This window comes from Anabrus simplex, chromosome 4, assembly GCF_040414725.1.
Source record: "Anabrus simplex isolate iqAnaSimp1 chromosome 4, ASM4041472v1, whole genome shotgun sequence".
Classification (NCBI taxonomy): Eukaryota; Metazoa; Arthropoda; class Insecta; order Orthoptera; family Tettigoniidae; genus Anabrus; species Anabrus simplex.
Window position 1 is genome coordinate 385920729 of NC_090268.1, and position 13496 is coordinate 385934224.

A 13496-nucleotide genomic window follows, 5' to 3' on the forward strand; every position below is an offset into this window, starting at 1 on the left:
AATGCTTGAACAACGAAGGGAGGCAGTTTCAACATTCCTGGCGTAATATATGTGAGTACTGTTACTTTTTTTGTTTTGTGTTTGTTTGTCAGAAATAGCTTATGCGACAATGTATTTACTGTATTTACTGCGGACTTCCTGACGCACATGCAACTCCTGTGTGCAGGCTGCGCTGCCGGGCTGCGGGACTGGTCCCGCTTTCACGTTGCTCACCCTGTATATAAATGTCCACCATGAGAATGGAGTATAAGAGACCACGATCAATTGCTGTGGGAACAGTTGTCTGTAGTACCTATTTACGGAGAAGGTGCGGCCGAGTCAAAGATGACAAGGAGTGGTTTGTAGATAAAGGTCAAGAAGTTGCTTCGTGAAATTACATGAAGACATTGTACCATCATATCATCCGGGAACCTGCTGGAGCCCGCCGCTGTTTAAAAAATTCTATAAGGGATATACATTGCACAGTGTTGCTCACAAAATATGAACAAGCTGTCCGCTTGGTCGAACACTTTAAGGAAACAAACCTGCCTAATGCGCCCATCGTCTACAACTTATAAACCGAGGCAAAAGTATAATAGTAAGCACCGGTAAAATTCCGGAAATACGGCAATCAGAGCGCTTAAACAAAATAAAGCCTACTGTTTGGATGAAACATCAGCTGGACACTTATAATACGAATGTCTCGCCGCATTACAACACCTCACTAGACACTGTAACACCTGTTCGGAAGGAGGGCACTATGAAGAATTGCAACATGGAGGCCTTGTTACGCCAAAAAAAAAAAAAAAAAAGGGTACTAACTAGAGAGATGTCACGCTTATTTTAATGCCTGGAAAAGTATTTTGCCTTTTCCTCTTAAAACTGACACTAGATGCGGCATATCAACGGCTAGAAGAACAGGCTGGCTTCCGCCGTGGAAGGTCCTGTTCAGAACAAATATTCCTTCTGCGAAACGCAATCAAGCAAAGCATAGGTCAAGAACAAGAAGTCGCTTAACCTTAACTTCATTGACTTTAAGAAAGCGGTTGATAGCATACACCAAGTATCAATGTGAAATTTCTTAAAGACTTGTTTGGAATGCCAAACCGCTCCGATAACTGTTTTCAGAAGCATGTGCCTAGATTCAACTTGCTGTAAACATACGTACCGATGTAAGATAATGTCGCCATTCCTTTTTCGTTTTAGCCACAGATTTCACGCTGAGAAAAATGATGCACAACGCCAACATGGACATCCCCTGCAATGAGCGATTTCGCCTTACAGACCTGGACTTAGTAGGCGATTTCAACTCACAGAAATAACGCCAATTTTACAAGATATGACTACCGAGTTAGACAGGATGACCAGTCTTTTACAGCTACGAATAAACACTGATAATACGAATACTGTGTGTATAAAGAGTGGAAATGTATCGGACTGAATTACAGTGCAACAGCATGTACTCCAAGACGTTCACTGATTTCCACATTCCGGTATCCGTATCTGCAATAATTGGGACGGAAACGCAGAAATTAGCAGAATTCGGTAGCTTCTGCAGTCTTCCAGCGAATGCGATACACATGGTTGCCAGAGGCCATTAATAAGTCCTAAAGCTACGGTCGCATTCCTCCGTCATCCTGCCGATTATGCACGTGAAGCTTTCAAAATTTCAGTAAAATCAACAAACAAGCTTAAGGTTTTTCCATCAATGGTGTTTGAGAAGTATCATACTAATAAGTTATCGTGGCCGTACTATAAATAATGAAGTGCTGAAAAGTAGTCCGCACAGCCTTCACTAAATCGTTGTCGAGAGAATGTTAACATTTTCGGGGTATGTTTTACGCATGAATAATGAAAAACTCGCAAAAACAGCATTGTTGTGGGTAGCACCAGATGGACATAGAAGTGGGAGAAGACCACGTAACATATGTAAACGAATATTTGCAAACGATCTTCAACGCACGGACGTGACCTGGAATGAAGACGCAAATGATCGAATTCGCTGGAGAAAACGTATTGCCCTATAAGCTATATTGGTATCGTGCGTTTGTTTAAGGGTGGGGCCAGGAGAAACCTCGCAAGCCACGGACGGGCTTCAGAAGCGCGACTCAAGGTCGATAAGGCGGAAGTTGCAAGCTGTGCAGCGCGTGTGTAACGCAGTGGTTAGAAAAGGAACAGGCTGAATACCCGCTTGAACAGAGTGTTTTAATGTACGATAAAAGGTAAAAGAGTCGTGTAGCGAGGTGCACAGACAATTTGCAATGAAATGTCCGTGTGCTCCAGTTCCGGGTAGAGAAACGGTTAGACGACTAACAAATTAAGGACAAGAGGATCGCTAAATGCTTCAATTCCTAAGCAAAAACGAAGAGTGTTGATAGAGAACAAAATTGGTGAATTGAACGAGGTCAGAACTGTGAGCAACATTGCCTATAACAAGGTAAGCACTGCGTAGACTAATTACTTCATGTCGATACAAATAAACAGAAAAAAATAACCATTTTCGAAATCTGTGTCTTGGTTGCACTGCAATATAGATAGTGGAAGCATACTAATTTCCGCCCGGCAGCGTAGCTAGTGCCCGGCAAGCGATCCGAAGTAAATACGAAGTATCAGGCAAAAATTTGAAGTGTACAGACAAAATTACAGTTTTATATCTAACCGATAATGCACATTCCAAGACTTGCACCAGGCGAGCCGAATGTCATCGGACACTTCCGGCACTCAAAGCCATACGGTAAATAATTAAATGCTCGGATTCTTAGGTTGAACTGCACCACCAAAATGAAGATGATCGAGTGTGTCATCCAAGTCTGTTATGGCCAAGAAGTCGAGAGTATGTGCAAGAAACGCATGTGCCAGAGGGCGCAAAAAGTTATGAAAGTGAAAGATCACATTTCTTAATAAAATAATGTTCATGTTATGATAGTCTGCTTTTGTCGCAACTAAACTGCGCCGAACTGTATTTTGTCTGAGGAAGAACATTACATATGACTAGCATTCACCCCTGTCTAAATAACCGGCGCTGTCACTCGTACGCTCCACAATTAGTTATGTATCGGTTAGAGGAACATCTGACTAATTTTGCCACCTGACGATGGAGCCTAGATTCTTAAAACGCGTTGTGAAGAAGATACGATAAAAGTTGTGACAGGTAACGGATTTAATTATTCATATAGTTTAGTTCCTGACGAACATTGCGTCACAGATGTGACTGCGGTCGTAGAAATAATTCCCCACACTACTGTGTTTCCAGTCTTCTCAAAATCTTATAAGCAGTGGCAGCCAGTTGACAAGGGAAAGAAGTAAGGCGCATGCATCACTTCAAGCCAAAGAACATATAAAGCTCCAACTAAACGCCTCTTGCGACTCAAGCCAGTACCAGCTCAGTTAAACTTCTACTGTCTCCTGATACCATATGGTATCAGTGGGCGCTAATGGGTTAAGAGACTTCAGAGGAATATATCAATTGAATCATGACGCAAAAGGTGACGACTTGCATCTGCCGTCTGGAGCAGGACACTTTGAACACCACAGCAGAGGCGCACGATGACGCTTTTGCTCGTTGCGGAACCTTGACTACCTCTGTGGGCGTGGCCGATTTCTTCAGGATCGGAGTTACTGTACCAAGGACTTTAGACAGCAGGTTATGGCGGAGATCCTAGGACTTGACAGCATGGTGAGACAGCCAGCAAGACCCACCACAGCAGTGCCAAGGCGAACAGATCCCAATACACACAATGTATGGAACTACAATCTACTATCAAAAAGTATAATTAAGAAATTATGGACTACATACCTGCATTCGGTGTCTCATTCGAAAAGTATTACATACCACTACCATCACTTAATTTTTATTCAATTTATTGTTAAAATAATGCGTTATGCAGCATGGCCTCTTATCACGTTGACTAGTACAATGCCCCACAGGGAATGCTCCTATTCCCTCAACTGCCAGTTGAATTTTAGAAATAAATGTAACAACGTGACAAGGGGATAAGGGGAAGAGAATCCTGCGTTATGCTACGTGGCTGATGAGCGCAGCACCACTTGCGTCCATGAAACAGAACGTGACTGAAAAAAAGAGTGGTTTACTTGATCATTCACGCACGCCCTCTTTCCTTTTTAATTCAGAGGGATTAGCACACACAAAACAAGAGATGGTGGTGACCATTGTTTTAAGAGGAAGTACACTACAACTGGGCAACCATTCTCCAGCCCAAAGAGGCCATCTTACATAGAAGACTATTTTTTCAGTTGACATTTCGTGTTCCTTGTCTTCGTTGAAGTTTTAACCCTCTATGGATGCGGGCATAGAATATATCCCCAATATCTCCTGCATGTCGTGATATGCACTCAAAGGAGGCTTGGAGAGGTGGAAAGCGTTCTAACTTAGGAGTCTCTGTTTGGCATCCTGGCTGAACACGACATTGATTCTGCTTGTTTTTACATTTTCACGTCCTTCGCGGCCTTCCTTTTCTTTTGGCGAAACCTTCAGTCTTTGAAGTGTGGGTTTGAAGGGAGGTGGTCGTCTGGTTGAGTTTCCCCTTACAACAAGAGCAACCGTTTCCTTTCTCCAATTCCCTTACTCTTCCTTTTTCTCCCTGTTTAGAGAAAAAAGTTATGATGGTGGTGATTGCTTTAATGAGAAGTACAGCTCTCCTGATTCGAGTGAAGAGAAAATGGTTGTCTTTACGACACTAGTAACCACCACTACAAGCTGGTCGTGCACTCCCCCGCGTAGATCACGGGAAGGTGAGATCTTACCGTACGATACACTAAGTTTATCTTTCCTTTATTTCTGTTCATCTTATTAGATTTACTTTTAACTTCGATCATGATGAATTCGTCAGTTCCTTTACCTTCTACAAGATTCGTCATTTAATGAGGATTATGTACGCAAGTTCGATCAAAAAATATTTTTTTTCTCTCCCCGCGTCAATTACGTAGAAGTCAGCCTTAGATCACGAATTCCATTCACATTCTTCAATTCTTTTGCAATCCTTACTATTATTTTTCTTTTGTCTTCGCCGACCAAGTTAAGCTTCGTTCAGTACTGTACCAGTAAAAGAGCCCGACTTTAAGATTTATTTTCAACACAAGCATGGAATAGTTCTCAGGGCTAAACTGGATGAATAATAGCTAGGGCTTGGTACAGGAGGCAGGGTCCTATCTACAAGAAATTTTTGAATCTGATTTGATGAGAGTTTATTCATATAATGCATGTTAAATTGCACATCACCTCATGGTAGATAGAGGTTGTCTTCCACATTGTCCTTTAAATGGCCCGGGTCTCCAGCTCACCAGGCCGCACCGGCCGGAACACGTTCCAGAAGATGCCCAAGTACTCCGTCAAGATGCGGATGGACCATCCAGGTTGGTTGCACGGAATACGCCTTAAGTTCCCGATGCTCGTGATGACCTCCGCTGGTTCCTGACGACGTTGAGGGTAGTCACATTACCGAAGTACAATGAGGTTGGTAGAATCCATGCAAACTCCGAAAATGTGCTCTTCGTCACTCGCAGAATAAATCAAAGTTCATGAAAACCTTGAGTAATGAGTTTTCTCACCACTAGTAAAAATCACGAGACAATGTTCATAAAGACGTTCAAGAATCCACTCTAACACTCATGGACGTGACAAGTCCGTGGTCATGAAGACTTTCAATAATGTTGTAGTTCATCAATGAAAAAAAAATTACAAGTCTTTAAGTAATCACTGGCAAAGATCACAAGTATAGGCTCACGGAAACTTCGAATAAATTTAGAGTTCAACACTCGTGAATATTACAAGTCTTTGGGTAATCACTTGGCGAAAAGTTAAAGTCCATCACTGGTAAATATTACAAGTCTTACGGGCGAAAAATTAGAGTCCTCAACACTCGTAAATATTGCAAGTCCCATTTATAAAGACTTAGAAAAATTCAGTGTGTCTCAGTGATACTATAACCACACGAAGATAGCTTCCGACGATAATGGCAGCGAGTAGGGCCACGTTGACTACTCGACTGTCACTGACTGACCGAGATATCAGGCTATATTGAGCCCTCCTTATATTTGGTTTGGGGACATTACGTCACATATGCCGTGATGCTGGTTATCTCCTGAATCCCTCGACGGATTTTCTTGAAATTCAAGCATTGCGACGTTTATGTAATTCCCTTTAAGATGACATGTTGATCAAGTCGCTACCCCAATTATTATAGGAGTTTTAAATTTTTTCTCCATCGAATGTTCCGGAAGGTGTGACGCTTTCATCACTGTAAAGTAATATCACAATTTTAAAAAATAAAAAAATGTGAGAGAATCTCATACAGCGACCACTCGCGGGTTATACTACACATATCGCCAACAATCAACTGAAAATAGTTCGCATTTATTTTGTGGCTCGCTTAAACCTTATAATTTTTTAATGCTCATATTTGTGTAAGCAAATAAAAGATTATAAGCACTATACGGAATTAAATACGAATTAACATGAATAAAGTGCGTAACTGTATCTGACACAAAAAGTAGGAGGTTGGTAATTCTGACTGACGGGTGACATTCTTAATTTCATTTTTGTAGTGGCGCCAACATGAATTACAACTGTCAAGTGCAACCTTGTGCCGGCCCACCTATAGGTGGGGGACGTGGCTCGATGATGCCGTGTATTATTGCGAACACTACTACACTATCAAAAACGCTGTAAACGGCTTCAACAAAGACGGGTCTTCTATCAAGATTGTGCAGGAATTTCTTTCCAACAGTTTGTCAGAAAGTCTGGTATATGTTAAGTCGAACATTGGAATTATATAGAGTGCAATTACTTGTTTAGAAACTGCTAGCGTAGAAATTCGTACAAGTAACGAAATCGTGAAAACGTTTAACTTTCAGTACAACAATAACATGGATTAGTTGGCGACAGTGTCAAACGGAAACTTCAAAACGTGCTTAATCGAAATGACGGATTTCGCCATGTGTGCAAGATAAATGACGTTCTTAGAGAAGGTATCAGTGCACTACAAGACAAGTACAAACTCGACAGCAGCGATTTAAAATTATTTAAATATGTGCAGCACCAATAACGTCTCGTAACGCAGAACGGAGATTGTCTTCTTACAAGAATGTGTTAAGTGACAATCGGAGGTCTTCCGCGCGTGATACTTTGAAGATTAATCGTGTCAAACACTTCAGTTCCGCCCACGGAGAAGAATGAAAAAGGTATGCGAGTTTGCACTATAGGCCCTGCCACCCTACCATAATGTATTGAAAGCAGGCCCATTCTCCGACCCCTGGGCAACTGAGAGGTCAGAGCCCCTAAATCCCGGTGCTGACCACCCCCACTTAATTTAGACCAGAACCGCGAACTTGCAGGTTATTTTATAACCAAGACTTACCTGATTATCAGCACCTGGTGGTGGAGTTTGTACCAAACATTGGAGTAATCATGGTGTAACATAGTATTGCCAATTTTTTATCGGTGCAAACGTTGTGTATTTGTGGCGTTAATTTGGTGCAAAAGCGACAATGCACCAAAACGGCACCATAATTACACCACAAATATTTTCACATTAATTTTACACCAACAAAGTTGGTGCAAGAGAAGTGACACTTGACACCATTACTGCACAAAAATTTAAGTACATTAATCACAGTTTCTACACTAAATTCGTGCCAAACATAAATGTAAGTTCAACCTTCTTTATTGTCAACACCACTGTTGAACCAAATCTGCTTCAAAATGCCTCAAAGTTACACCAAGGCTTTGGGTACACTGGTGACATTTTAGTCCAAAATTTGTGCAGTTTTCTTCGTATTGACCCCACAACTATAATGAATAAAAATTGTTGTAATCTTTGTGTAAAGTTGGTGTATCTTGTGTATCTTTCGAGGCAAGCATCTGTGATACATCAGTGGAGTAACCATTGGGCCACTCAACTGCAAAATTAGTGCATATTCTTCCGCATTTACCCAAACAAAATATCGTACAAAATTTGTATAAAATTGTCAACAACAACGCTAACATAATACTTCTCTGCCTCACACGGACACAGGCTATACCTTGATTTCTTTCTTCATTTTTCAACAACAAACAGTTTGTATCTTACAAATACATTATACATTTATCTTCATTTTACACGTATGTCTTTCAGCGTTCAATCTTCAAGCCTCTGTGAATCTACTAAACCCCGCCACAATCCTCTGTTTGTAACTAGTTCTGTGGCCTCGTTTAGATGTATACCTCTTATCTTCAGATCGTTAGAAACAAAGTCTAACCATCGTCGTCCTGGTCTCCCTCTACTCTTTTTACCCTCCATAATAGAGTCCATTATTTTCCTGGGTAATCTATCCTCCTCCATTCTCCTCACAGGACCCGACCACCGAAGCCGGTTTATGCGTACAGCTCCATCCATCGAGTTAATTCCGAACTTAGCCTTTATATCCTCATCCCGAGTACCCTCCTGCCACTGTTCCCACCTATTTGCACCAGCAATCATTCTCGCTACTTTCATGTATGTTACTTCTAACTCATTAATAACATAACATATCCTGAGTCCGTCCACCCAGCTTTCATTTCCGTACAGCAAAGTTGGTCTGAAAACAGACCGATGTAGAGATAGTTTCGTCCGACAGCTGACTTCCTCCTTACAGACTACTGAGGTGGCATTTAAATTTATTTAAACTTCAATTATTAAAAGAAAAAAAATTGAGTCCCCTGCGGGCATTTCCCCTCTGCCCCCCCCCCCTCCCACCCGATTGAAAGACATCTACTTAATTCGTTTCGGGGTGCTCAATTAAAACTTTAACGCATTTGAGTAATAATGAAATCTGGTCTTAAAAGTACCAAAATATTTTTAAAAAATGATTTCAGTTTTCTCGTATTTCAAACCACCAATGCAGGGTGCAAACATGTTTTCACTTTAAAAATGTTGTGTGATCTGACAAGCTTAGTGCACTTAGCACTTTATAAGTATGTATTCACAAATGTTTGATAAGTGAATAAAGGACAATAGACCGAATAACTGCTGAACATGTATATTCAGAAAAATGAAAGTAAGAATAAAGAATTTAGTTAAATATGTATCAAAGGAACTGCCATTTGACGTATAATTTATTTTAAAATGGCCATATTTCATCATTATTCGGTCATATTTTGTAATTTTTACGTCATTTGTCACTTTTGAGGTCATATTTGCTTGCTTATTTGGGCTATTCTTTGGTCTTAAACGACAGGGTCGTAATTATAATCTATACTTAGTTTGATGCATTTGCCCGTAGTTCTCAGCATTTATTAAAATCATATGGAGAGAAATTTCCACAAAAATATTTTCAAAAATAAGCTTTCTATCCTAGTTCACGCGCAGAAGGAGATGAAATAGAACAGCATCTCTCACCCCCGCCCTCCCCAATTTCCCTAGCAAAATAGAAGTTGAAAAGACAAGCTATACGATGTTTCCTGCATACATCTTAAAATGTTAAACCTGAAAGTTTACATTTACAAAACGTAAGTTATTTTAACTTTTCGAAAATTACATTACCTTTGACTTGAGCAACACTGCACAGTATAATCATAAACAAGAAATTTTATAATTACGTAGCATTAAATAAAATTGAAGTAAACCACAAAGGAAAATGCATTACATAAGTATTTTAAGAAAAAGCAGCTTTCAATTTATTAAAGTAACAAGCATAAAAACAACATCGAGCAATGTAACAGGCAGGGTGAAATAAAACTGCAAATAAAAAGGAAGCTAGTGAGACATACCAACCCGCCAGAAAAGTAAATCCGAAAAGACTGATATGTGCATCAATGTGCGGCCAACAGAAAAAAACTTTATTCCGAAACCAAAGCGAAAAAAGCATGGGTGCACCGCAGGATTAAAGAAGCGTGTACAAACCGAGCGAGCCGATGGCACGCGGACCGGCAGCGTAGCGGACGACGGCTTGTGGTTCCCCATGCCGTGGTTCTGGTTGGTGAAGTCGTCGTCCATCTCTTCAAGGAGACTCTCGCCGCCGTCATCGTCGTCGTCATCTGACGGATCCTGCGAGAGCAGCAAGGGTGGGCAAGAGAGGATGGAAATAGTTAGTTGGTCGTACGCAAAAATCACTTTATACAATAATGTCTCATCCTTCAATTGCAGTACAGGTTATGAGGGACGCTCTCGCATTACTTAATCTAATCAGTTGGGAAAAGAATCGCTAATTTTCCCAAGGAACCCCCATTTCTCTTTCACTCTTTGGCTAACAGCTTATGCAAAACTGAGCAAGATTTAAAAATGTTTCGCGTTCCCCATTCTTTTGAAATAACTCTCAAATGTATATACTTATTCGTTGGAGTTTTTTTGTTTGGTGTTCTGTTTACATTAACTAAGTACATCCAAAATCCTCGATTTGCAACTAGGTCTGTGGCCTCGTTTAATTCCACACCTGTTATAAAAGTCTCTGAATTTCAAACTACTTCACACTTTTCGAATCACTTGCTTTACTCCACAAGATTCAAATTCAATAAAGCTGTATTTACTCTGGTTCAATTAACAATGGAATAGAATGAAGTACCGATACAAGAATGATCAGGATCACAGCTACCTGAGAGGGTATAGTAACTACTAGAATACAAGGCGTGGAGATGAAATGGAGATAAAGTTGCCGTGAAAGGTGATGCCATACATGTGGCTCATGAGTGATTAATTTCAATTCTATGCAAAGTACTGGAGGTGTGCATCGCTAAGATACACTACCGCACAATCTTAAACCACATTTAGTCGATGCAATAGTCTCATTACTAAAGAAAAGGTGAAAGACAATATGGATCTGTATTGAAAAGAGAGAGGGACGTACACTATCTCATCGAAAGTAAACCCTTACTCCTCTGCTAAAATAAGCCGATGCCTGGATGGCACACAGACTGCAATTATCGGCAGAAAAATAGGTAGTGCGTTCTGTTGTTCATTAGTATCAGCAGAATGGCTGGGGGTTCGAATGTGAATTAGTAGCTGGCTGCAACGTTATTAACATCTGGAGCCCGAAAGTTCAGGCATTTATTTTTACTAAAACAGGCAGGCAAATAAGACTTAACATTTAGGAAATAGCAGTAAAATAATTAAAGCATGCATTCATAACAAAAATGGGCACGATAAAGATGCTTTAATGTAAGCTACGTAACATACATCTACATCACACAGTACTGAATCTCACATCCCCCTGTGGGTGGGGATGATAGAATAACGTCAACGGTATCCCCTGTCTGCCGTAAGAGGAGACTAAAAGGGGGACAAGGGCCTCTCAACTTGGTGATGTGGGTTGTCGACCACGGTTCCCCTAGTTGAGTCTGGCGTTGCTTCCACTTGTGTCACGTTCCTCGCTCATACATTTCCAGTCTGGCCTCCCTTGGTCAACTCTCTCTTCTTTTCCAACCTCGACGGTATTAAGACTTGAAAGGCCTTAGGAGTCTCATTTTCACGCTCTTCCTGGTCCTTTCTTTTGGCGACACTTTCGCTTTTCGAAGCATCGGACCTCTTCCATTTCCCTTCTGGTTAGTGTTAGTCTAGTAGAGGATGGTTACCAAGTTATTCTTCCTCTTAAAAAAATAACCACCAGCACTTTATTTTACGTAGCAAGGACAGGGCCTGCCAATCCTCTCGACCATTTGGATGTGGAATTTTCAACAGAGATTTGTGTAATATGAAAATATCGTTTTTGTAAATGTTATTTGTTATTTATGAAGTTAAAATACTTTTTCTTTCTTTATTAATATAGTACAATGATATACGCAGTGTTGCATACTTAGCGGATTTTCCGCTAAATTTGGCGGAATTAGAAGACTCGGCGGGGAAATATATCATTTAGCGGACAGTGGATTTTTGGGCGGAATTCTAGATTTATTATAGCGGAATTTAGCGTTTTATCCATTTCACGTTTTTGTTTTAACTTGCACTCCCGTCTGTCTCCGAGCTATTCCGTATTTCTTGTCAGGAGCGAACAGTCATATGAGGAAAACATGTTATTTGGATTTGATGTTATGAGATCTAGGTATCAAATTTGTAATGCGTGGGGAAAGGTTACTTATCTCTTAGTTGACGAATGACGACAGATAATGAAACTGTGAGAGAGTAGCATTTATATTAATGTTATGCTATGAAGGAAGACGGTTTAATGAACTGGCCTGTTCTGTGTGTGGCCCTTGAGGTAGGGGATTCACCTAGTTTGCACCCGGCAGTAAAACGCCTACAAGTTTTATTTCGCCAACTCGCAGGCAGTGGGTTAATCGCAGTGAAACTCACAGATCAGGCGAGTGCAGATATTTACTTTTATTATTATCATCATCATCATCATCATCATCATCATCATCATCATCATCATCACCATGCTCATTTTTATTGCTCATTTTTTGAGATCGGATTTCTTGGCGGATTTTTAGCGAATTTTTAGTAGTATTTAGCGGATATTGAAAATATAAGTTGGAAACACTGGATATACGGTATATTTTTCTTCCGATTAATATGAATACGTAAATAGCAGCAGAAAATAAATTAAAACAGAAATAAGGCATTCAACTATCAAATAGGCTACAGAAGCTAAAATACGCACACACAAAAAAGCAAAATAATAACTCTGCGTTCCGTTCCCAAATGTACGGAAACAAGTTCGTCTCTACGTGACACTTCGATGTATCCAATCAGATAAAGGCATTTTGCCTAACTTCGGACTCTATCTATTTAGACATGCCAACCATTCTTCAGCTGTCCATGTCGACTCTTGAACTGATGACGTTAAAACAGGAAGAGAAAAACCCAACAAAACCACGCCTGTATTTAATGACAAGTGATCGATAATGTGGTTCGTAAGAATCCCACTGACATCAGGTGAAACTATCACCTGTGCTGTCCGCAGTACTACTATATGTTTACCGAGCACCGTGACTGCGCAATATTGCGAGCCCAGCAGCTACACGAACATTTCCCTTATGAACCCCACTCAACAGGGAGTGAAATGTAAATTTACAGTATCTAAGTGATGAATTACACTGTCATGATCGTGCGTTAGGATAGTCCGGGCATGGTGAATCCCTAGATATGATACCTGTCAAAGCGTGAGCAGTGCCAACGGAGAAACATGGAGATGGTTTTACAGAGCAACGATGTTTTCTATGTAATAAACTTAGCCCTCACATTATCTTCGTTGTTATCAATGCATTAGTGAATACAATCATCCAAATGTTTGCACTTTCTACAGCCGTGCACCACCTGATACCACTGCGTTCGTGCTATTTTCTTAATGCCACCAATGCCGGCTTCCAGCGTACCCCCGTTGAACAATCTTAGAAGTCCATCCGTCGAGGTTTTTACTAGCTACAAGATTTAGTCGCTAACACATCAACCTCGCAATTATCGACAAGAGTCTGAATTATGTTCTTCAGCTTTCTGCTGAATGAGTCCTATCTCCAACTAATACACAAAATGTCACTGCGTACCGCGCTGATGATTATCGCATCCAAGCATCCTAAAAAATAAATTAAAAAATGTTGAATGCGCTCCACT

The 13496-nt window shown here is 40.6% G+C and overlaps 1 protein-coding gene across 3 annotated transcripts in view; it reads right to left on the reverse strand.

The window, feature by feature from the left end:
- Nucleotides 1-13496, reverse strand: part of Klp10A (kinesin-like protein 10A) — a 664442-nt gene that overhangs the window by 393614 nt on the left and 257332 nt on the right. For 2 of the 3 annotated variants that reach the window (XM_067145844.2, XM_067145843.2), the window contains exon 4: nucleotides 9858-10001. The exons of the other annotated variant lie outside the window; for it this stretch is intronic. In XM_067145844.2, the coding sequence (XP_067001945.2) occupies nucleotides 9858-10001 (144 nt within the window). The remainder of the gene's footprint in view (nucleotides 1-9857; nucleotides 10002-13496) is intronic. 3 annotated transcript variants of the gene reach the window in all.